Source organism: Leptonychotes weddellii, chromosome 5 (assembly GCF_054177405.1).
Source record: "Leptonychotes weddellii isolate Sample4059 chromosome 5, ASM5417740v2, whole genome shotgun sequence".
NCBI classification, from domain to species: domain Eukaryota; kingdom Metazoa; phylum Chordata; class Mammalia; order Carnivora; family Phocidae; genus Leptonychotes; species Leptonychotes weddellii.
The window spans coordinates 1,714,963-1,738,852 of record NC_138373.1 but is presented as its reverse complement, the minus strand read 5'-3'; the positions used below and the strand labels follow the sequence as shown (position 1 = coordinate 1,738,852).

Below are 23,890 nucleotides of genomic sequence, written 5' to 3'. Positions count from 1 at the left end.
CCCGCTAGGGCCCTTCTTCAGGTCATTCCGTTTATGGCCAACAGCACAAGGCTGAATCTTTGTTCCCTGGTTGGGTGGTGATTCTCAGGCCCCCAGAACAAGAGTGGGCCCTGGGCCTCAGTTTCTCCATCTGTAGAGTGGGGCCAGGGTCTGGCCACAGTCACCTAGGACAGGCAGGAAATACCACCGTCACTCGAGCCAGTGCCACAGGCCAACGGAGGGTGGGGTGGGGACAGGCCTTCCTGTGCCCTTCCCCCCCACCCAGTATTCTCTCTTTCCCCTTTGCCCTTCTGGGTGCCGGGCTGCAGGAACCCCATCTCTGCCCCTGTCTTCATACGATGTCTCCCCCTGTGTCTCTGTATCTCCTAGCCGACGTGTCCAGATTCCCTCTTCTTATGAAGACACCACCATTGCATTGGGGCCCTCCTTAATCTGGTATGACCTCAAAACTTGATCACATTTGCAACGGTCCCCAGGCACCAGGAGTTAGGACAGGGACATATCTTTTTTGGAGGGGGGGGCACACAAGCCAACTCAGTACAGCTGAGTTATCATTTCCTATGTTTGGGTCAGGATTTCTGGCCTTATCAGTGGAAAATGCACAATATTTGGAGGCTTCTAGAAACACGGAAAAGAGCTCAAAGATCCCATGCCTCTCCAGGGGCACCCTGGTAGGCCTGCCACACTGGTGTTGGGGGCATGGGAGTCGGGGTGAAGCAGGGGGTCTGTGGCTGTGTGACCCGCTGCTAATAATCAGAAACTATGCACTTTAGGGATGGAGAATATGACCTCTCTCTTCCTGCCAGGCCGTTATTCCCCAACGGGGTGGTATCTAAATAATCCCAAGGGTAGAAACCACAGTTTTGCAAAGGCCTCTCCTATGCCCATGGGCCTTTGCCAGAGGCTGAGTGAGGCCACCCAGCTTTATTACAAGAAAACAGACAAGTCAGGGCAATCAGGTGAGCAGAGGGACAGGCCTTTTGGGAAGCCACTGCCCGGTGTCTGCAAAAGCCCGGCCCAGCCTGCCAGAAGGGGCCTGTCTGCCCACAGAGCTGGCTGAGGCAGACCAAAGCAGGTGGCAAAGTCCCAGGTGTAGGGAGGGACCTGTTTCTCCGAGTGCAAGAGGCCCAGAAATAATTCCGCAGGGTGGTGGTGACTAGCCAGAGCCAAGAGGATATGAACCTACTGCCCTGGGGTGCAGAGAGAGGGGCGAGCTGGGGCCAAGTACTTAGAGCATTTCCAGCCCCCTCTGTTCTTGGGGCTCCCAGCTCGACTTTAATAAGCATGATGCCTATTAGGAAGTGCAGCTATGTGGCTCCAAAGTCCACGCTGGGCCGTCCCAGGCCGTTACCTTAACTCCCAGGCTCAAGGAGGCCAGGACAGAGCACTGTGTTTCTCTTGGGTCTTAACAGAAGACGCCACCTTCCCCAAAGGGGTGGCCAGGCAGGGACTGGATCTACGCGTCCACCCCTTACACGCTCTACTGGGTCACGCTTTGATGTCCTGAGCACTTACACTCATTGTACTTCCCTTTCACAGACAGGGGCATTGATGAACAGAGAGCATATGTAACTTGTTCAAGAGCACACAGCCATCGATGACCAAGTCCGGCTGTGAGTCCAGACCGTCGTTATTTGACAGACAGGCTTGCGGGCTACACAGGCTGCGTGCTGGGGAGGCCGGCCCAGCCCCTCCAGGCCGAGCCCCACAGAAGCTCAAGGAACGTGCGATGGTCGAGCCAACGAGCAAGCACCCGGGGAAGCACGGCTAGGCGAGTGGACGTGCTGCCAGGCTTGCAGCCCCCGCCCCCACCTGCGGGCGGAGAGACGGCGGCCCCACGTCCACCCCGCCTTCCCCGGCGGGCGCCCCTCGGCCGCGGGAAGGGGCCCCCCTGGTGGGCGGAGCCTCGTCCAGCGAGCCAATGGCGGGACCGGGGGCGGGGCCGGCGGGCGGGCGGGCGGGGGGGCGGGGCCAGCCGGAGGCGGGCCGGCGGACAGAGGGGCAGGGCCGGCGGTCGGCGGGCCAATGGCGGCGGGGGGCGGGGCGGCGGGCGGGGCGAGGCCGGCGGGCGGCGGGCCAATGGCGGCGCGAGGGCGGGGCGGCGGGCGGCGGGCGGGGGAGCGAGGAGGCGGTGGCGGCGGCGGCGGCGGCGGCGGCGAACAAAGAGGCGGCGGGCGAGGGTGGCCGAGCGGAGCCGAGTGCAGCCGAGCCGGGCCGAGCCGGGCCGGGCCGGGTCCAGGAGCGCGCGGGCAATGCGGGCGGCCAGGCGGGGGTTGGCGGACCCCTGAACCCCTCGCCCCCTGGCCAGCGAGGGAGCCCCGCGGCGGCACGCGCCCGAGGCGGCCAGCCCGCCATGGCCGGGGTCAGCTACGCGGCGCCCTGGTGGGTGAACCTCCTGCACCGGCTACCCCACTTCGATCTGCGCTGGGAGACCACCAGCAGCCAGTTCCGGCCAGAGGACACCGACTACCAGCAGGTGACGCGGCCCCCCCGGGTCGGGGGTCAGGGCCCTGGGTCGCAGCCCCTCCTTTCGAAGGTCTGAAGACTCCCGAAACCCCCCTCCCTAATCGAGGGTCTCGGGGGTCCCCCTCCCCGAGGGTCGCCGTAGCCCCCGTCCTCCTGGAGGGTCACAGCCTCTGCCTTCTTGTGAGTCACAGCTCCCTTTCTTCTCCAGGGTCTCCTCCTGCGTCCTGGGGCTCCCCTCCGTGAGCGTCTAAAGACCCCCATCCTGCATCGAGGGTCCACGGCCCTCCTGCAGATTCTAGCCTCCTCCTCTGGTGTCACTTAGGCCCTCCTTTCTGGGGTCATGTGCAGCCTCCTCGCTTCCCTCCATGGAGCCCCCTCTGCCAGCTGTCAGCTCCAGCCCAGGCCCCTGCCCAGCACCTGGGGCAGCCCTGACCTGGGGCCCTGCACAGCCCCCAGCCCAGAGGAGCCCCGGGCTCTGAGACCAAGCTGATACCTGAGAGCACTGGGTGCAGCCGGGAGGGGATTCCTCGCCCTCTTCCCCTCCCCGCAAGCTGGGGAATCCCATGCCCTGCCAAGATTTTGGTGGGTGAGTGAGCTGGGCAGATGCCAGCCCTCTCTGGCCGGCAGTGACCCCCTGCTGGATGGCCAGGCTGTGGGGATGCACACAGTGCAGTGTGTGATGAGGTGACACCTGGCCTGCCAGGAGCCCCTGAGGAAGGGAGGCCCGGCCACAGGAACCCGAGGTGGGCCTCTGTCAGGGAGGCTGGAAATGGGCTGAGCCTGGGCAGAGTGGGGGGCAGTGGGAGCCTTTGCAGCCTTCTCCCCAACAAGCCAGGCTCTCCCAGTAGAACCCAAGGCCTGGGGTCATGCCAAGCCCAAACACCACCCCCCTCACTGAGCCACTGTCATTTGAGTGCAAGGCCAGGGGACCAGGCTGTGGGCATTTCCTTCCTGCCTGGGGATCCGGATTCCAGAAGCCCCATGACTGGGATGCCTGGTCACCCGGAACACCCCTGGGGTTCTTTCTCTCCAGTGTTCATTGCAGAGCCCCGGGTGGAAAGGAATGGCCTTGCTTGTCAAGATGGCCTGGGAATCCAGGATCATGTCCAGGATGTGGACATGATCACACCTCGCCTATGTAGAACTCTGTCTTCCCTGGTCGCCCTTTAATCTAGAGGATGAGAACCGGAAGCAGAGAGTGAGGGCACCATGGGCACCCACCGCTCCCAGCCTCAGTGCTCACCTGGGGCCTGCTCCCCCAGCCCTGCTGATCTGTTTCCAAGCAGACTAGAAGGGGGCCAGGGATTGGCCCAGGCATGCCCAGAGACGGCAAGATTTTTATAAAACTCGACGCCCACGTTCTAGAAGCCCAGCCTTGGGGTGCTGACCAGTGTGGGAACAGCACCCTTCTGTGCTCCCCGGGGTCTTCCATATGTCATGGCTCTGTCACGTCCATCCCCTGGCATCCGCAGGCCAGGGGCCGTGCTTTACTTTAGGAAATTCTCTGCCAGTTATCAGTTGGGAGGCTCTGGGGCTGCCCCTGGGGCCACCTGGGGTGTCTGGGATCTGCACAGAGCTGGCCCGCTGGCCTGCGGGCTGCACCTGCCATGCTGCCAACCTCGGTTGGACCAGCTGCTTGCCCCTCCTGCCCTCTGGGGCTCCTGGGACACGTTGTGGGAGTGAGTGAGGGGCCGATGCCTACAGCCTGTGGAGGCCTCCAGAATGGTGGCTGCCCCCCCCAGCTCAGCCTGACCCCCTGCAGGGCCCTGTGCCCCTGAGAGGTCCCTGGTGTCTGCCCCCAGCTTCTGTGAGCACTGTTCCCTCCTCCGCTGTGGGAGGGCTCTGACTCACTCTCCTGCCTCCTCTCTGCCGAGCAGAATTAGCCACTGAATAATTCACGGCGTGGAAACCAGCCTGTCTCCTTCCCCCGCCACCTCCGCTCCTGGCTGGGGGCTGTAGAATGAGCCAGGCCTGGACATACATCCTGCCCCTGCCCTCCCGTGCTGGTGCTTTTGGGTGAGCACTTGAGCTCTCTGATCCTTCATTGTCACATCCCGAAATCTGGGCTGGCACACTTTTGTAGGGTCGCAGTGGGGGGTGCAAGGGCTCTGTGCCCCTGCTCTATTTTTGGTTGCAACAGACAGAGCTCCTTTCCTGCATGGCTGGGCAGTGGGTCAGTGCGGGCCATGGCCTGCAGCCCCTTCCTGCCTCCCCTGGTGGAGTATTCCTCGCCGTGGATGGGGGGGCAGCTGTTCCCATCCCATTTCCTGCTGGTGGGTGGTGGAGCCCTCATCCTCCTGACCCAGGCACCCCCTCTTGGCCTGGGAGCCTGTTATGCCGGCCCCCACCTGGGCTACAGGATCTGGCAGTCCCCCACCCCCCATGTGGGCTGGGTCCAGCTGGGGAGGAGGGCTTCTGCCTTCTGGACTACCCAGGGGACAAGTGGGGCCTCGGTCCAGGGAAGAGGAGATGGGTGTGGCATGAGGAGACCAGCCTTTGCTATTTCCTGCCCCCACCATCCACTGCTGGGAGCCCTGGTAAAATCCACTGGAAAACCCCATGAGCTAGGCTGTTTTGGGACACTGTGTGGGGCTGTCTCTCACCAGCCTTTTCTCACACAAGCCTGGGAGATGAGGATGATTGTCTCCAATGTACAGATCAGCAAACTGAAGTTTAGAGAGGGAATTGGCTCAGAATCACATAATGAGTAGATGGTAGGAGCCAGAGTCAGTCGTGGGAGGGTGGGGGCCTCTGGGGTCCCCCTCTGCTGGCCCCCTGCAGGGGCTAGGAGCCCACGCAGGGCGATTCTGAGGGCTCCCAGAGCCCTGGCTGGTCCTCCACTGGGGGCTTTGGAGCCTCTGCAGGAGCAAGGGTGGCATTTCTCTTGGGGCTGAGGGTCTCAGGTTCCCATGTTCCCAAGGCTTCCATCCTGGAGAGGAGGGGCCCCATGGCCTTTGCATCCATCTCTTGGGGGCCCGTGATGTTTGCTGAATGGACAGATTACAGGGAGGGTGCCACTGTGGTTTGTGTGGGGGCTGATGGGATCTGTGGGTAGGCAGATACTGGAGGGAGGCAGAGAAGCTTCTGGAGTTTGCTCTGTGTTACCCCACCCCCCATCTGCCTGGCAGGAGGGGCTGCTGATCTGGTTCCCCTGGGGCTGGGCCCAGAGCTCCCCGCACCAGGGGTGGCTCAGTGGGTGGGGACTCTCACTTCTGGGGGGGCAGTGAGGAGGATTGCAGGCCCAGAGGAAGGAGGAGACTCCCTAGTGGCCGTCACGGCTGAGCGGAGCCGGCTGGGCCCCATGTCTGGGGGCCTGATGTGGCCTGAGGCCAGCCTGCTCTGTGGTGATGGTAGGGCCTGTCCTGGCTTCGGGCAGGGGTCCCGGAGCCTTCTCTTCAGGCTGGAGAGTGGGGGCCTGGGCACCAGCTCTGTTGCTTCCTATTTGTGTGACCTTGGGTGCGACCAGCCATCTCTCTGGGCTTCCCTTAGGGTGTCTGCCCCATCAGTCCCCACCAGCCCTCATGACTCCCCGTCCCAAGCGTCTCCACACCCCTGTGTCCTGAACAGACGTCAACTTCACTCCCTTTGCCCTTGGCCTCTCTTATTCTTTTTTTTTTTTTTTTTAAAGATTTTATTTATTTATTTGAGAGAGAGAGAATGAGAGAGAGCACATGAGAGGGGGGAGGGTCAGAGGGAGAAGCAGACTCCCTGCCGAGCAGGGAGCCCGATGCGGGACTCGATCCCGGGACTCCAGGATCATGGCCTGAGCCGAAGGCAGTTGCTTAACCAACTGAGCCACCCAGGCGCCCCGGCCTCTCTTATTCTTGCTTGTTCTCTCTGCCAATTCGGGGTTGGTGGGGGTGGGCTGGAAGCTCTGAGGTGCTGGAGGCATCAGGACAGGGCTTTTAGGAGCTCAGTGGTCAGGGAAGGCTTCTTGGAGGAGGTGCTACCTGGCCTGCCATGGAGGGTGTCAGCTAGGCTGTGAACGTCCAGAGGGCTGGGACATGCTTGGAGCCTGGCATTAAGTGGGCACACTGGCTCACTTTCCAGGTCAGATGGTAGCATTTGCCTCAGGTTTGCTCAGCGTATGGGGCCTGTTTCCCGTTGGAACTCTTGAGTGCTGGGATGTTTCCGTTGAGACCCTAAAGATAAGACTGAAGTAGCCACGCAAAGACCTTGGGGAAGACAGTTCCTGGCACCAGGAAGAGCACATGCAAAGGCCCTGAGGCAGAGAGAAGCCTGAGCCTCAGCCCCAAATAAGGGAGTCTGAATGTCCTGCCTTGGGAGGTAGTGAGCACTCTGTGCCCGGAGGTGTGTGAACCCAGATCTGGTGGCTGCTTAGAGGGCATTTTGAGCTCTGGGTCCTATGACCATCGGGGGCCAGTGGTCTCCTAGCTACGACCATAGACTCAAGCAAGGTCAGCCGCGTACCGGACTGCAGGCTGGTGATGGCATAGCGGCCGTGCCCTGTGGGTGGGCTGGCCCTGTCCTCACGCTCCTCACTGATCCGGAGGTTCAGAAAAGTGTGTGTTGCCTGTCTTCCCATTTACAAAAATAATAAACACTCATGGGACATTTGGAAAATAGGAAAAAGCATGAAAAAAACCCAAAAAGCCCCTCTGGCTGGATTCTGTCCGTGCAGAATCTTGTGGGGTGGCTGTCACTTAAAACTACATTCACACCGTGCATCCTTATTGTCACTGCCTTTTGGACCCTATTGTTGGCCCTTGGTTCTTGATGCTTGGCCAGCGTCCCATGGTAACAGGATGCTGAGGCTGCAAGTGACAGAAACACACCAAATGGGACAGAGCTCACTGAGGAGTGGGCGGAAGCTTCGGGAGTACCCCGTGCATGGACAGAGCTGAGGAGCTGGACGTTGGGGATGCAGGGGTGGGGGGACAGGGTAGCCCCTGTGGAACAGATTGACTGTTTCGTTTGGGGGGGGGTTGGGGGGGCATGGCCTCTGGTTACCTCTGTAACCAGGTCTACACCTTGGTGGCGGTGTGGGTGGGAGAGGTCATGGGAAACTTGGCATTGGTGTGGGGTCCGCATCATCGGGCCCCATCCTTATGCCTGGTTTTCAGGGGTCTGGGGATGTGGTGAGGAGCCATGTCCCCAGCGCTGCACTGCTCTGTGCAGGGACGTGCAGGAAGGGACACGAGCTGCTTGGCCCCGGCCAGGGGCTCTCGGGCAGGCTTTGGGCAGGGTGCACTGTGGCTCTTAGCCCGAGCCACAGTTGCGCTGCCAGAGGGGCCCCTGCTGTTCTTTTTCCCAGCATTTCTCTGGGCGGCCACACAGTGGCCCTCGGTGTGGGTGTCGTGGCCGCTCTAGGAGCAGAGTCCAGGCCGCTGGCTTGGTGGCTCCCGGTCCAGCCTGTCACCCCCCCTTTCCATGGACACAGCCCCTGTGCAGAGACTTCCTGGGTCCCCCAGTGGGGGCTGGTTCTGGGGAGCGCAGCGGGTGTCAGGACCGGGCCCCCTCCCCCAGGCAGCTCTGCTGAGTCTTTGACTGGGGAAGAGGAACCGAATCTGCAACCCAGGTACTGGGTCACAGATATGGGAAGTGCTCCCATGTGACCCCCCCCCCGGGATTGGGGCATGTGACCGGGCTGGTGGTGGGTGTGGCAGAGCCCCAGGAGTGCCTGCCCTTAGCCCTGCGCTGGGCCAGGACACGCACACGGCCCTCGCATGGCTCTGCGGAGCTCCTCGTGGTCTGGGGAGGGTGAGGACTCAGACCCACAGACAGGCCCCGCAGCTCGGTGTGGTGGGGCTCTGATGGGCCACGCTGGGCCTGGTTGTCCAGAGCAGGAGCCGCTCACACTGTCACTGGTGGGGGCCACCGTCCAGAGGGTGCCCCGAGCTAAGGTCCTAAGGAGGGGCCCATGAATGCCGGGGCCTGCCCTGGGGTCCCTGCCAGAGATGGGACGGCACATGGCCCCCGATCGGGTCTGCCATCTGCCCAGCAGGGCTCCTGGGGGGTCCATGGCGCACATCTGCCGAGGCAGCGAGTCTGCTTCATGCTCTGGATGGGGCCGTGAGGACTTCGGTGGGCCTCAGTCAAGGCCAGGCCTCCAGGCCAATACCAGGGGCAGGAGGAGGGCTGCAGAGAAGGCGCCTGGGTATGGGGTGTGCCCCCAGGAGCAGGACCAGGTAGAGGGCCCAGGCTGCGCCAGGGTCTGCAGGTGGCGGGTGGGTTGTGGGAGGGCGGCTGTGTGGGGCCCCTCGTGAGACTCCCTTTCCACTGCCCCCCTGCCCAAGGGTGGGGTTGTTAGGTGCCCAGATGGGCTCGTGCACACGCACAAACCCGCACGTGGGGGCCCCGCCTCGGGCCTCAGTTGGCAGGCCCCTTCCACTCCCCAGAGGAAGCTGGCTGAGGCCGGGGTCCCCACAGGAGAGGCAGGTGGGCTATGAGGGATAGGTGTCGACCACAGGGGCTCTGTGTTGTCCCACAGCATCCGCAGCAGTCGGGCCTGGCCCGTACTGGCCGAGGGCGTGGGGTAAGGCCGGCTTGTGCACAGCCCGAGTGGCCGCTGCCTTCTTCCTCTGAGGAGGGTACTGGCCCACGGTGCCCCCCGCCCAGTTCTGTCTGCTCTGGCCCCGTGCACTCTGCTGGGTTCCTGACTATCGTGAGGGCTGCTACGGAAGTTCTGCTGTGTGGTCCAGCCCTGGCCCCCGAGTCTGGGGTCAGGCTGCACCCCCTGAGCCGTATCTCCCTGGTGGATGTATGTCCTGGGACAGGGCCCGTCTGGTGGCTCCGGGCTGTTTGTGCGGCCTGTGGCCTGGGTCTCCAGGGGTGGCCAGTGGAGAGGTGCTTACAGACAAGCCTGGGGAGGAGTGGAGGACTTTTCTGGGTGTCATGCTGGGAAGTGTGTTAGAGCACCAGGCCCCAAATAGACACCCTCGCCGTGGGGAGGGCAGCCCCTGTGCCATGCTCTCGTGTGACTGTTCGCTCCGTTAGCCCGTGTGGCGTGGGCATCTGGAGGGCAGTGGGCGGGGGCTGGGTTGGGGCACGACCCGCCAGAGCTTCCTCGGGGCCTTCCGCCCAGGTCCGGCCTCGCCACTCCTCTGTCCCCGGGGTTCCTGGAGGACAAGGGCGAGTGTGGTGTGTATCCCGTGGGGACATCGGGGCGCAGCCGCTGCGTGTCCATGTGCGGCCTGGTGCTCCGGGCCTCAGACTTCAGCATGGGGGGACTCGGACAGACAGCTGGGCCCCTTCCGGGCTCCTGCTTGGCCGGGCGCTGGCTGTGCGTTCTCCAGGATGGCCACGAGCTCACCGTCATGGAATTCGTGAAACCCAAGCCCAGCTCAGTGGAAAATCTGTTTTTAATTTCTGGTCGGCATCTGGGAGCTGCAGCCAAGTGTGTTAGAGGGGTGGGGGGCTGCGGGCCGACCAGCCAGCCCGGCTCCCAGCTCCGCTGCACGGCCAGGGCCCTCGGCACCCACTCAGCCTGGCCCGGGAGGTGAAGCGGGCCTTTTCTGGGGCTTTCCTCAGGAGACCTGTGTGGGCTCAGACCTGCTTCCTGCGTCACCTACGTGTAGGGGCCTCCGTGTCCCTTCTGGCCGCAGGCCCCTGGCCTGGAAGGTGGGTGCCGCCCCCTCCCCAGGTGGTCGGGGACCAGCGAGGCCGTGTGTGCGGCTGGGCCACAGTGGCTGCTGAGGCCGAGAGCCAGCCCTCGGAGAGCGGGCAGCCCCGTGCGCTGGGAGCCCTTCCCGGTGAGGCACCCCAGACAGAGGAGCTAGGGCCGCGGCCCGGCCCAGCCCCAGGGCTCCAGCCGACACACGTGTGTGTTCCTAGATGGTGCCCTGGGGTCTGGAATCCCGCCAGCCTCCTGGATACCCTAACCCGGTCTCTTCCTCTGGAGGAAGGCCCTTGGCCATTCTGGGGCTGGGGTAGGACGCCCCCCTGCCCAGGAAGCAGTGGAGGGGCATGCTGCTCCCCTCCCACCGCACCTGTCTGCCCCCACCCTATCCACCAGTGCCCCTCGGGACACAGGTGGGCAGCCTGGATCCCCTGCCGGGCCTGGGCCCTACCTCCCATGGTGCCCTGCTGGTGCTGACACGTGTTTCTGCACCCCTGGTCGTCTGCCCGGCTCCCGGGGCCTCCAAGATTGCGGGGCCTGCACTGCCGGGGTCCTGGGAGACGCCTGCCCCGCGGGGCCCCATGTCAGGCCTGGTGCTGAATCTGGACGCCGCACGTGCTGATGTGCTTGGTCTCAGGCTGGCCCCGGACCAAGGGCCTCCCCACTCCAGTGAGGCAGGGGTGACCAACATAAGGATGTTGGGGTGTGGGGCAGTGGGGTCCCGGGCCCCTGGAGGAATTTGGACTTGCCTTCTCTTTGGAGCTTCGCCCTTTGCTGCTGGACGAGCTGCCTCGAAGGGAGGGCTGATGCAGGGAGGAGTGGGGGCGAGCTGAGGGGCAGGCCTGCCAACCACAGCCTTCTGCAGGGGCACCCACCTCTGAGGGCTTTGGAGCCTTGCCGGCCCCTTTCATGCCATGGGCAGTGGGGGGACCTCAGGCACAGAGGCTCCTCTCCAGGGAGGGGGGTGTGTGGGGAGACGGTCCATTGGGGGTCCCGACGTGTGGTCCACGTGTGGTGTGCTCCCGCGCAGGCTTGCATGTGGCTGCGGCCGGGCTTCCCGTGTGTGGCCGGGGTCCTGTGTGGCTACCCGGGTCTGGTGGCCTCGGGCACATTGGTGTGGCCTGCCCTGGAGCTGAGCCTGATGCTGTGGGTAGGTGGGGTGCAGAGGCCCGGCCACTGACAGGCCATGTCTAGGCCAGTGGTGGGGCGTCGAAGGGACGGGCTCATGGTCTCGAGCCCCTCACACCGTGGTCTCCATCCATGGATGGGGCCGAGCCTCCTGCTGCAAAGCTCTTAGTAAGGTTTGGTGGCACACTGAGGGCCCTCTCCTCCCAGGGCTAGTTGGGGCTCCCAGTACCCCGACTGCCAGCAAGCCTGGGGCTGAGCCAGGGATCCCCCCTACCCCGTGCAGGGAACCAGCTTAGGCTCACACGGAAAACAGCTGTTTCCCTGGGCCCGTCTTGCCCCCTGCTCGCCTGCTGAGGCCGGGGTCTTGGGTCCCTCGGCAGACCTCAGACCTGGGCCAGGGGGAGGCTCTAGATCCCAAGCTCTGGCTCATGGGGTGTTTTCCAGAGTGGATGGGGGCTCTGGGGGGCCTTAGGGCTCACAGGAGAGTGTGTGGGCCCAGGCCAAGGCGGGGGCCGTGCTCTGGCAGGGGCTGCAGGGGCCTTGGGAGGGTGGGGTGGTCCAGGGCTGAGAAATGAGCTGGAGGGGCAGGACGGCCACACGGGTCCCTGCTGCAGGCGCCCTCACAGAGCCCAACGTGCTCTTAGCGCTTCCTCAGGTGGCTGGCAGCCGGCACCGTGGCCAGTGGTCAGGATACGGGCCCGAGCATCTCCCCTCGCCTGACCGAGCGCTGACATCACTTCCATCACAGACGGAAAATTCCATTTGGTCAGAGCCCAGATGCTGATCAATCATTTCCCATTCTCTTTCTGAACGGGCCCAGGGGAAGTGAAGGGGACACCAGCCCCTGGCCAGGGGAGGCGGGGCTGCCACGGGGACGCCAGCCGAAGAGGAGACGGGGCCAGAGATCACGCTGGGCGTCCCCGTGCCCGGCTCGGGCACCCAGCTGGCGACAGGCTCTGCAGCTTTGCCATGATGGGCTGAACCTCCACCCTCCCCCCCGCCGCCGAGCCCCCCTGTGTGAACCGGGAGGGTGCTGGCACTTACCCTGGGGCTGAGGGGAGCTGTGGTGGTCCAGGCCCCGGAGCCCACCATCCTGCCAGAGACCAAGCTCCCAGCCGCTCAGACCTTGGGGTGGGGAGCCGGGGGGCCAGGGCAGAGTGCCAGAGGGGGCACCACCCCTGCTAAATTGATGAACTCAGGAGGCCTTTCCAGCACTCCCCGGGGAAGGTGTGGGCAGACCGACCCCACTCTCCTGGTCAGGGGGCTTCCTGGAGCTGGGCAGACAGACCAGCAGGGGACGAGGTGGCACCCTGGGTGTGTGGACACCTGGCTCCCAGTGGGCAGGGTTATAGGGGTGATGTGGGGGTGGCAAGGGGCACCTGGGCTTCTGCCTGTCATTGCCTCCAGGGAAGCCTCTGCAAAGTAACTTACCCCCTTGGCACCCAGCTCTGAGCCCCAGGACACATGATCACCGTCAAGCCTGGCCCTGGGGCTCCCTGGGCAGTGGTCCTCCCCTAACCCCTGTTCCTTGACTGGGTGCCGTGAGGCAGGGCTGGGATGGGAGTGGTTTCCCCTGAGCCTGTGGCCGTGGTGGCTCTGTCCCCGGGCAGGTGGCCATGTGTGAGGCGGCCTTCCCCTCTTCCCAGTCATAGCAGGTGGCCCAACACCCAGGTGCTTGGGACCCCCCTCCCTGCCCACGACCCCCAGGAGCTCCAGCCACAGGCTGCTGGGGAGATCACAGGGTGAGCGCTCATGTGCATGTGTGAGTGTGAATATGGGTGTGAACGTCTGGGAACGCATGGGTGCGGGAGTGCACATGTGGGTATAGATGTGGACCTGCTCAGCTTGTCCTGGACCCCTCCCCGCCGGCCGCAGCGGCCAAGGTGTCCGCTTTGTGCCCCCGTGCAGCCCACTGGGCAGCAGCCCTCGGGACCCTGACCTTTCCTGGGGGACCTCCGTGGAGGTGCTGTTCTGAGTGTCTGCAGGGACTGGCTCCTGCAGTCTTCACAGTCCCCGGCCAGGAGACAGAGGTTCCTGTCTCCACCCTATAGGTGGGGAAACTGAGGCATGGAGGTTGAAGTCACTGACTCACGGTCATGATTTTGAGCCAGGCTGAGCAGCATTAGAACCTTGGTGCTTTGGTTCCCAGCACGCTGGACCGCCCCACGTGGGCCTGAGTTTTAGGGTGGCTGGGGGGGCGGGGGGAGCACCCCTCCCTCGTACTTCTGTCTAGCTGCAGGCAGTTCTGGGCCTCCTGGCAGCGAGCCAGGGTGTCCCTCTCCTCCACTGTGGCTCCTGGGGGACTGGGCACCAGCAGGGCCTGTGTGACCATGCCATAGACTGAGAGGGGCCCAATTCGGCTGTCAGGGGGCTGGGGGACACTCACATCACCTCACAAAGGTGAAAATGGGGTGCAGAGAGCAGCAGGGCCCGACTGCACGGGAACGCTCACGTGGCAGAGCTGGGCTCAGACCAGGGGGCCTCCCACGCTCAGCTGGAAAGAGCTACTCACAGGTTTCTGGTTTTGCATTTTAATTATAAAGTTAGTACAAGTGTGTGGTTTTCAAAAAAAGAAAACCCCAGAAGACCCACAACAACAAAACAAACCAAATCAAAGCTGTGGGAGAGGACTCAAGAAGGGTACAGGCGTGACTCCTGCCCGTAGGGGTCTAGCGCCCCTCCCTGACCTTCCGGACAAGGACAAGCCGGCTCAGGGAGGTGCCTGGCCACGGTCAACCCACAAACTTGTCCGGGGGCGCTCCCGTCCTGCTCTCTCGGTTTGCGTGGTCCAACTCGCGTCCAGCAGGCGCCGCCCCCCCCCCCCAGCCCGGCAGCTCCGGGGGCTGCGAGCAGTATCTGTCGGGGACCTGCGGGGCCTGTCACCTGTCTCGGCTCCCAAAGGCGCGGTGAGCCCCGCCTGGCTCCAGGTGTGAGGGACCCGCCTGGCCGGTGGTGCTTCTCTTGCCTCAGTTTTCCCATCTGGCAAATGGGAGTGTGTGGTCCTGACACCCCGACGCAGCGACTAGGCCTGTCGTCACTGTGAGGGGCTGGGTGGGCTCTCGGGCCCTGTGCCTCTGGCCCCGGCTCCCCCAGCTCAGGAGGATGTGCGTCCATGTGCGGATTTGAACACCCGCTCCGAGCCTGCCCTGTTCTCCGTGGTGTGGGGGGGTACGGGCAGGAGAGGCGGTGGCACAGTGGCAGGGTGTGCCTGCTCCAACCGGGGCCGAGGGAAGGCTGTTAGAACCATGGGCACCACGGTCAGCAGGGCCTTAAGGGGGGCTCGGTCTGGGTGTGGTGTGCTCTCTGAGGGGGAGGGGGAGGGGAGGAGACCAGGTGGCCGTGTCAGGACATGGCGACTGGGGGCTGGAGGGCGGCCTTGGCCGTGTCAGCGCAGATGTCCCGAGCGAGCCATGGCCCCAGGGGCCGTGTTGTGTTCTGCCCTTTGCCTCTGCCCGACGAGGTGGGTGGGGGGGGCGGGCAGGGCCTGGGGCACCTTGGGTCAATGTCCGGCCCGTGTGTGTGAGGCAGACCCAGGGAACCCGTAAGATAGTGCTGTTGCAAGCGCTCTAATGTTTACTGGCATCCGGTGCTGGGCGGGGTGAGGGCGGTCCTGATCCCAGGACCGGCAAGGCGAGCCCCCTCCCTGACTGGCCCTTGGCCCCATGACACGCCTGATTCTGGCCTGGAGACCCCTGCTTGCGGCCTGGGTCCTGGGAGCACCTACCCTCTGTGACATGAGCGCCCCTGGCCTCCGGGAGCCTTGGGCTGAGGAGGTGGCCCGAGGCCAGCTCCCCTCCCCCCGCCAGCGCGTGCGCAGGGGCGGCCAGGGCCCATCAGGCCTCCTGCCAGTGCAGGGGTGGGGGGCGGCTGCACCCCCGGCCTGAAGGAGGAATGGAGGGCGCCAGCCCCAGATGGCAGCCCGGGGCAGCCTGCGGGGCATGGCCGTGGCCTGTGACTGCAGCTTCACGGTGCCACCCTGGTCTTCCCCAAGATGGGGCCCCCACCCTATGCCTTGTGGTGCCGCCTGACTCCTCAGTCCCCAGGGCACCGATGTTGCTTTGAAGCATGGCTGGAGGTGCAGGCCCTGGTCAGGCGGGAGGTAGAAGAGCTCCACCTCAGGTATGGGGGGCTGGCCAGGGATGGTGGGCCTGGTGGGAGACCTCTGGGACCAGCGGGCTCCTGGGGGGGCAGGGAGTGCCATCCTGCCTCTGCTGCCTGGCAACCATCTCCTGGGAGACGGGTGCTGGGGGCCAGGGCTGCGAGGTAGCGGTCCCAGGGCCTCTGTGGCTGAGCCTCTCTTCCCAAGGGGGCCCTGCGGGTGCGGGGGGGGGCAGGTGAGCGTTCCACCCCCCAGGGTACTCCAGGGACAGCCACACTGCTGAGCGTTCAGACATAGGGAGGGAGGGTGTTTCCAGGTCCCCCTGAGGCCCGGCGTCTCTGCGGCAGTGCCTGGGAGGGCAGCTGTGGGTGCCCAGCGGCCACACCACAAATCTGATGGTCCCCGTAGGGTGGGTGCCACTGTGTGTTGGGCCTTCTGTGTGGCACTTACCACCACCCCCATGCGGGGCACAAGGTCAGGCCACCACCCCCACCCCAACACAGGATGCGGCAGAGGTCCCAGAGGGGCCATGATGTGGGCACATGGGTCCTTCCTCCATATCTTCTCTGAAACCAGTTTCTTTACCAGTGAAACGGAGGCGACGCCCTGGGCCAGGCGATAGGGAGAGCGTGGTGCCCAGGGGAGGCAGGGCTGGCCCATGTTCCAACAGATGGAGGCCCAGCCCACAGTGGGTGCCCCTGCTGGATCAAGTCAACCACTTCCCGTGAGGGGTGCCGACCTCGGTGCCAGGAGGGGGCTGCAGCGGGCACTTCCTCCACGCTGGTGACTCCCACGATGTGGCTGGAGAATTCGGGGCCCTTCTGGCTGCCCAGGGCCCGGGGCCTCGCAGAGGCAGCCAGGTCCGGAGCAGGGTCCACGCTGAGGGGGAGGGCGCTGCTGTGTGCCTGGCCCGACGGCAGGGTGGCTTCACTGAGACTCTCCACCAGCCTCTTCTGGGAGAGCGCGGCCCCCTTTTCAAAAAAGAGAAAACAGGCTCCTGGAGATCAGGGGTCTTCCTCGGCCACGTGGCCATCAGCAGCTGTGCTGGCCCTGCCCACCCGGCCCCTCCGAGTGTGGCTTAGGCGCGGTCCTGGTGGCTAGTGCAGGGTTAAGGACGGGAGTCTGGGGGATCGCAGGCAAGCACCCAAGTGTGCCCAGAGCTGGAGGACGGTCCAGTGGGAGCGCGCCGGCGCGTGGCGTTACGGTGCCGCAGAGCCGGGCGCGCGCCCGCACCTCCAGCGCCGCCTCCCCACCGCCCGCAGGCGCTGCTGCTGCTGGGGGCCGCCGCGCTGGCCTGCCTCGCCCTGGACCTCCTCTTCCTGCTCTTCTACTCCTTCTGGCTGTGCTGCCGGCGGCGCAAGAGCGAGGAGCACCTGGACGCCGACTGCTGCTGCACCGCCTGGTGCGTCATCATCGCCACGCTGGTCTGCAGGTGAGCGCGGGGCGGGGCCCGACGGGGCGGGGTCAGGCGGGGCCGGGGGCGGGGCCAGGCCGGGGCTCCTGGCGGGCCGCCGAGGGGCCCGACCGCGCCCTCACATGCCGCCCGCCCGCCCCCGTCCCAGCGCCGGCATCGCCGTGGGGTTCTATGGCAACGGGGAGACCAGTGACGGCATCCATCGGGCCACCTACTCGCTCCGCCACGCCAACCGCACAGTGGCAGGGGTCCAGGACCGCGTGAGTGGCCGTCCGATGGGGAGGGGGGCTCTGTCCCTGCTCCTAAACCCAGTGTCTGCGTGTGTGCCCGAGGGGTGGGCATGTGCTGGGAGCGGGTCTGTGCCCGGGCTCACCGGCCGCCGGCCCGGCGCAGGTGTGGGACACGGCGGCCGCTCTGAACCGCTCGGCGGAGCCCAGCCTGCAGAGCCTGGAGCGGCAGCTGGCCGCGCGGCCAGAGCCCCTGCGTGCAGTCCAGCGGCTGCAGGGCCTTCTCCAGACGCTGCTGGGCTACACAGCTGCCATCCCGTTCTGGAGGAACCCCGCCGTGTCGCTCGAGGTGCTGGCGGAGCAGGTGGACCTCTATGATTGGTACAGGTGCGGCTGGCCCTCTTTTCTGCCCGCCCCACCTGGCCCCTAGTGCCCGTGTTAGGGGCCGTCCTCCATGGGCTCAGGCCGCAGGGCCTGGGGGGGCTGAGGTTTTAGGGGTGGGAGGGGCCGAGTTCCCAGGACCCCTTTTACAAGAAGGCTGATGCCAGCCCCTGTAGTCCTCATATTCCAGAACTGCCCCTGGATGTGCCTCTGGGCCCCAGGCTGTGTCCCTCGGGTCCGCTGGGCTCTGCCTGAGCACCGCTCCCATCCTGGGGGCCACTCACACCCTCTGTGTGCCCACAGGTGGCTGGGCTACCTGGGCCTGCTGCTCCTTGATGTGGCCATCTGCCTGCTGGTGCTGGTCGGCCTCATCCGTAGCTCCAAGGGCATTCTGGTTGGGTGAGTCTGTGGGCCTGAGGGACAAGGGGGGGACGGCAGGGGGGGCACCCACAGCACCTGATCTTCTGAATCAGCCCTGCTCTCCCTCCCCCATCTGTGCGTCTAGACACTGGTCTGCCCAAGGGTGGGCTCCCCATGGTGAGGCCCCACTCTGGCCCTCCTGCACCCTTGGCCTGTGCCCGCAGAGGTGTGCTCATCTGCCCTGGCGGTCCTTGGTTCCTGCTGGGCTCCTCCCCCTTGAGTCCACACACTGTAACCCAGGGACACCTAAGGACCTGTGCGGGTCAGCTAGTCGTGGGGACACCAGAAGGTCAAGCTGGAGGCTCTGTCCTTGGCCTGGAGACAGTCTGGGTTCAGACCCCCACTGTGCCGCTCACTCAGCCGGCCACCTTGGGTGGGTGGCCCAGACATGATACTTCATCTCCTAATCTCAAAGATGAAGACGGGGATAGCTCTTCTGTAGGGTAGTGGTGAGATATCCTCTTTCCCCCGCCCCGGGACAGTTGAACAGCTGTATCCTGCCCCCACGCGGACCAGACGCTGTGGGTGACAGTGCTGCGGGGAAAGGGAGAGCAGGGGGTGGGCAGGGCAGTCTGCAGTGCGCATGCCCCACCAGGAGGCCTGGCGGGGAGGGGAGACTGGAGCAGAGACCCGAGGGACCCAGGGACATCTGACCGCCAGCACATGGCCGCAGTGGGGAGTGTGAGGAGCGGCAGGGAGGCTGGGGTGGCTGGACTGCAGGGAACGGGGAGGCAAGTGAGGTCAGGCTTCAGGTGAGGCAGGGGCCAGCCAGAACCCTGCCGGGTGGTCCGAGACAGCGCCCTGCAGGGTTTGGGCCCTGCGGGGTCTGGCCCAGGCTGACAGGTCCCTCTGGCCACACTGTGGAGAACCAGGCAAAGGCCAAGAGCCGTTGTCTGCAAGGGGGAGGGGGGAGCAGGAAGACCAGCACCCCCCCCCCCCCGGCCCTACTATGAGCTGCATCCCGGCCCGCTCCAGCTGGGAGGGAGGTCTGTCCGTGCCCGGCCTTCGGGTGGGTCTAGCTAAGGAGGAGTCACAGCCCTTGTGTGGGCACACTCCAGATATTCCCCGGGGCCCTGGCCCTCTGGCCTGCAGCCACCCCAGCCTTTGGGGGGCTGCTGATTGGCTTTCTTTTGCCCCAAGGGTCTGCCTACTGGGGGTCCTGGCCCTGGTCATCAGCTGGGGCGCACTGGGCTTGGAGCTGGCCGTGTCTGTGGTGAGTGGTAGAGAGGATGTGTGATCCCGGTCTGTTGGGCTGAGGCATGGGGAGGGGGTAGGGGTTATCACATGCCTCTCCCCTGGGACACCGAGGTTCCATGAGGAGTGGGGACCTTTCCGTGGGCACACAGCAAGTCAGTGCCTCCCCACATTCATATTTTATCTCCCGGAGCCGAGAGCAGACCTGGGGCTCAGGCTCTATCCACGAGAGCTGAAGGATGGGAGACCTAGCTTGGTCACCCCCTCTTCCTTGCCTGCACCTCCCCCCAGGGCTCCAGTGACTTCTGTGTGGACCCCGACACTTACGTGACCAGGATGGTGGAGGAGCACTCGGTGCTGAGTGGGGGTGAGTCTGCAGCTGTGTCTGAGCCGGCACCCCCGTGACCAGGCTAGGGAGACCCAACTGAGCGAGGCCAAGGCATCCCCTCCCTCGTGGGCCCTCAGTCTGGGGGAGGCAGGACCCACGCAGATCAGGAAGCTAGTGAGTGAATAGGAACACCTTCTGTGAGTGGGGGGTGCTGAGAATGAGGAGAGGTGCTGTGTGAGGCCCGTGATGGGGGTGGGGTGAGGGTGGAGGCAGGTGACGGGGGGGGTGGGCAAGTGGTGACAGACTGCTTCAGAGCAGACAGTGGCCTGCTGAGGAGGTGGCATTAAAATTGAACCAGAGAAGGCTGTGTGTCTTGTGCAAAGGTCCTGAGGCAGAGACAAACTTGATATGTTTGTGAGGCAGAAAATAGACTAGTTGGGAGAGGAGAGGGTGGGGAGGCCAGCAGGGCAGGTTGAGGGCAGGAATTTGGGCTTAATTCTGGGGGATCCGTTGGAGGGTTGGAAGCCCTGAAGAGACATGGTCCACGATTGGGTAGCTTTTTCAAAGCTGTTGGAGTGACAAGGAGGTCAAGCAGGAAGGCAGGGAGGCGTCCCTCCAGGCAGGAGATGGAGTGCCTTGAGCCAGCGGGGTGAGAGGTGGATGGGACGCGCTGCGAGGCAGCAGGACGGGGCTCCTGGAGAAGCAGGGTGTAGGGAGGGAGGAACCGAGGACTCTGCTCTCTGCCTGAGCCGCTGTGGTCTCAGGAGCCCTGGACCGAGGTGGGGGGGGGGGGAGCAGGTCTGGGATTGGGAGCCCGCGGTGTGGTGCACGTTGGCCGTCGCAGGAGGCAGATGCATGTGGGACTCGGGCTTGGGTGCAGCCAAGCTGGTGGGTTTGCCCTGCTGTGAGTGCTGCGGGTTCCTTGAGAGTAGGGTAGGGGGCTGTTGTAAGTGGCCTTAAGATGCTGGCCTCACGGGACCGTCTTCCCTCTTTGCCTGAGAAAGCCACAGGGGTGAGCACGTGGGCTGGTTTTTAGCTTCTCTGGTTGAAGGAACAGGTTCTACCGAAGCCCGAGGAGCCCCCAGGAGGGAGGGTTGTCTGCCCCCCGGCCTCCCCAGGTCCTCACTGCTCAGGACTCTTGGGTCCTTAGCAAGCGCGAGCAGCCCCCAGCCTCAAGGGAGCGTGAGCCCCTGCCTGCGAGCCACAGGCCACCCCTCCCAGGGCCAAGCAGTGCCAAGGCCGGCGTGCTGGCTCCATTTACAAGTGGCCAAAGTGAACTGGGTTTCCCGTAAGCTGGGTGGAAGCGCAGGCCCGACGGGTGTACCAGCTCTTGCCCCAGGCCTCGGGGGCCCCCAGAAGGGAGGCCTGGGACTCCAAAGCCGGTATCGCTGCTTCAGGTTAAGGGCCCTGACCCTGCCGAGTGGGCCTGCGGGCCGGAGGGCCTCGTGGACATGGGGCCAGGCAGACAGGGTCTGAGCTCCCCCTCAGCTCCAGCCAGGCTCGGGTCTCTTGGGGTTTTCAGAATCAGAATTGTAATGAACCCCCATCTTTGAATGTTGGACGCCAAATCGACACACGTGTTTATGGGGAGTAGACAGGCAGGCCACCTGAGTCCTGGGCCCCCCCAGCTGCCACACCCAGGCTGTGTCCCCTCCTTTGGGGGGTGCTGCTCCAGCCTAAGAACTGTTATCCTGCCCCAGCGAGCCAGGAGCAGATGCATCCCTGCGGCTCTTCTGACTCCTTGCCCACCCCCGTGCCCCGTCTGCTGCCCCGGGGGAAGGGAGGAACAGGGCTGCGCCCCAAGAGGCGATCGTGCATGCTGCAAGGACCCTGCTTGGAGCAAAAGGGTCTGGGCCCTGGCCCTGGGCTCCCTGCAGGCCACATGTCTTCGCACACGTGCTTGAGCACACACAGGTACAACATACAGACACATGCACACACACGCGCGCACGCGGATGCACGTAAGCACACACATGCGTGCACACACACGCACGCGGCAGACCTCCCGCAGCTACCGGGACCTCTCTCTGCAGACATCCTGCAGTACTACCTGGCCTGCTCGCCCCGTGCCGCCAACCCCTTCCAGCAGGTGAGTGCTCGGGCTCCTCCTGCCCCTGGGAGGCTGCAGCCCCGATGTCTGCAGCCCCTCGGCCCCTCTCAGACGTCATTACACCCTGGGACCCGAGGAGCTGTTGGGGGGCAGCTGGATGAATGCCATGTTGACATCACCAACTGCCCCTGGGGTTAGCGCCCTGGTGCCCTCGGTGCGAGTCTTTCGGGGTGGACTGCTTAATGCCGCCCAAATACCTGGGATTCCTTTCAGTTCTTGGGTTGCCTGTGGCCATCCTGCAGGGCAGAGCCAGCCGTCTGGCAGGCGTGGAGGGGCCCAGGGATGCCTCACCACGGGAGGGGTCCGGGGCCCGCTGTGGAATAACTGGGCACGTGTCATGGTGGGGTTTGGAGGGAAACGCTTTGGCCCACTGCCTGTCACTGCACACGATTGCACGGCCCTCAGAGGTCCTGGAGAACTACCCCTTTGAAGTCATCGTGCTTTCGGAATCTGTCTTACCTCTGCGCGTGTGGGCAGCCTCGCGGGGACCAGGGAGCAGCTTCCCCGAGGGCGCCCCCAGGGCCCCGGGCCCGCCTGAGCTGGGTGTGCGTGGGGCTGGGGGAGGGGGCCGCCCCGGCTGGAATCAGCCAGCCTCTCTGTGGAGCAGAAGCTGTCTGGCAGCCACAAGGCGCTGGTGGAGATGCAGGATGTGGTGGCTGAGCTGCTGAAGACGGTACCCCGGGAGTCCCCGGCCACCAAGGTGAGTGGGCCACACGGTGAGCAACGCCCGCCCCGGCGCCCCCAGCTCAGGCGGCCTCCTGGCGGGACCCTGCCGGGGGTCCACCCCTCTCTCCCACCCTTTACGGAGAGGCTTCTCCTCCCCTCCGTTAGCCCTTCATTGCCCTGGGGGCTTGGGGTAGGTTTCTAAAAATAATTCTGCTCTTTATTTTAAAAGTAATACAAACTCTTCAAATTAAAAAAATAAAAAGGGAAGATGGGGACAGATGTAGTAACAAAGTAAGGTCTGCCCCCCACCCTTGGGGGTGTTCCAGGAACTGGGGGGGCGGCGGCTTTTCCCCTGCGGTGTTCTGGGGCCTGAGCATTCCGTCCACACATCTGTTACCGCGCTCCTGACGAAGCCCAGCGTCCTGGGGGAGGGGGGTCAGCCTGCGGGGGCCCTGCCCGTGCGCGCACCACCGCAGAGCGCGGGGGGCCGTCCATGCGCACGGCTGGGCTCAGGCTCCTCTTGGGACCAGCTGGACCTTCTGTAACAAGCTGTTCGCAAAATTTGAGTTAAAAAAAAGATGGACACGTAAACACACATATTAAAGTTACTTCCTGTTATTATTTCTGTTTGGGCCAGAGCTCCTCTGGGTATTTTGCGAGTGAGTGGGGAGGTAGCCGGGGCCGCCACAGTGGAGCTCCGCATACCGGGGGCACTTAGACAGCAGGGACTCACTCCCTCACGCGCCAGAGGCTGGAAGTCACCGTGATCGAGGCCAGGCGTGGGCTGGGCTGGCATCTCCTGAGGCCTCTGTCCGTGGCATGTAGATCTCCCCATGTGTTCTCCCCGTGTCCTCGTGTGGTCGTCCCCTTGGGCCTGTCTGTGGCCCCGACCCCTTCCTCTTATAGGACGCCAGTCCCGTGGGATGGGCCCCCTACCTCGTGACCTCTTCTTGCCTTAATTACCTCCTGAAAGGCCCCGCCAACAAATACAGCCCCGTTCTGAGGTATTTAGGGTTAGGAATGCAACATATGAATTTGGGGGGGGACACAATTCAGCCCCTGTTGGTGAGTTATGTTATCCTGGGATCCACTTCAGAATCACAGGGCGCTCTTCGAACATGCACCACGTAACGCAGTGTTGGGTCCAGCGGCTGGTCTAGAGGCAGCCCCATCAACCCTGAAGAGTTTCTGTGAGGTCATCTTTCCGGGGACAGGATGTGAGGAGAGGTCCCCGTGTACACACACATGCACATATGCGCGTGCACACACACACACACACACTACAGGACCGGGCTTGCTCTATACAGAGCATTTGGATAACGTTTTGTCACTTAAAATACCATGAAAATTTTCCCTTTAACTGTTCCTTAAAGTGAGATTTTTAAGAGGACCAGGCCCCCGTCAGGAGCTACGTGGGTATTTGCTGTCTCTCCTGTTTTGACAGGCATTCGTGGGTCCCACTTTCCCCTGTATACTCCTGTCCTCAAGAGTCCCTCCGAGGCCAGGACACAGACTCTGGCCATCATTTCTAGAAGCCCAGGGTCCTCAGGGTCTGTGCCAAGACCACAGGGTCAAGGGTGGTCTTGATGGCGGAGTGTGGGTGGATGGGTACCCAGAAGGCTCCCAGAGGACCTATGCCTGCCTTGGGCCCGCCCCCCGACTGTGGTACTGACCTTGTGTGCTATGTCCCCCCCACCCCCAGGACCCCTTGCTGCGTGTCCAGGAGGTGCTGAACGGCACGGAGGTGAACCTGCAGCATCTCACCGCCCTGGTGGACTGCCGCAGCCTGCATCTGGTGGGAACCAGACTCTGGAGCCAGGGCACGGCAGCTGGGGAGCAGGGTGCAGCTGGGGGGGTTGGGAACAGAAGGGAGCAGCT

The 23,890-nt window shown here is 64.1% G+C and overlaps 1 protein-coding gene across 1 annotated transcript in view; it reads left to right on the top strand.

Annotated features, from left to right (window-relative positions):
* Positions 1 to 2,135: 2,135 nt before the first annotated feature.
* TTYH3 (tweety family member 3) overlaps positions 2,136 to 23,890 on the top strand; it is a 30,470-nt gene continuing 8,715 nt past the window's right edge. The window contains exons 1-10 of the mRNA XM_006730021.3: positions 2,136 to 2,476; positions 16,535 to 16,704; positions 16,835 to 16,946; positions 17,080 to 17,300; positions 17,598 to 17,693; positions 18,855 to 18,927; positions 19,200 to 19,275; positions 21,270 to 21,325; positions 21,954 to 22,046; positions 23,715 to 23,807. Coding sequence (XP_006730084.1) covers positions 2,354 to 2,476; positions 16,535 to 16,704; positions 16,835 to 16,946; positions 17,080 to 17,300; positions 17,598 to 17,693; positions 18,855 to 18,927; positions 19,200 to 19,275; positions 21,270 to 21,325; positions 21,954 to 22,046; positions 23,715 to 23,807 — 1,113 coding nt within the window. The 5' untranslated portion in view covers positions 2,136 to 2,353. The remainder of the gene's footprint in view (positions 2,477 to 16,534; positions 16,705 to 16,834; positions 16,947 to 17,079; positions 17,301 to 17,597; positions 17,694 to 18,854; positions 18,928 to 19,199; positions 19,276 to 21,269; positions 21,326 to 21,953; positions 22,047 to 23,714; positions 23,808 to 23,890) is intronic.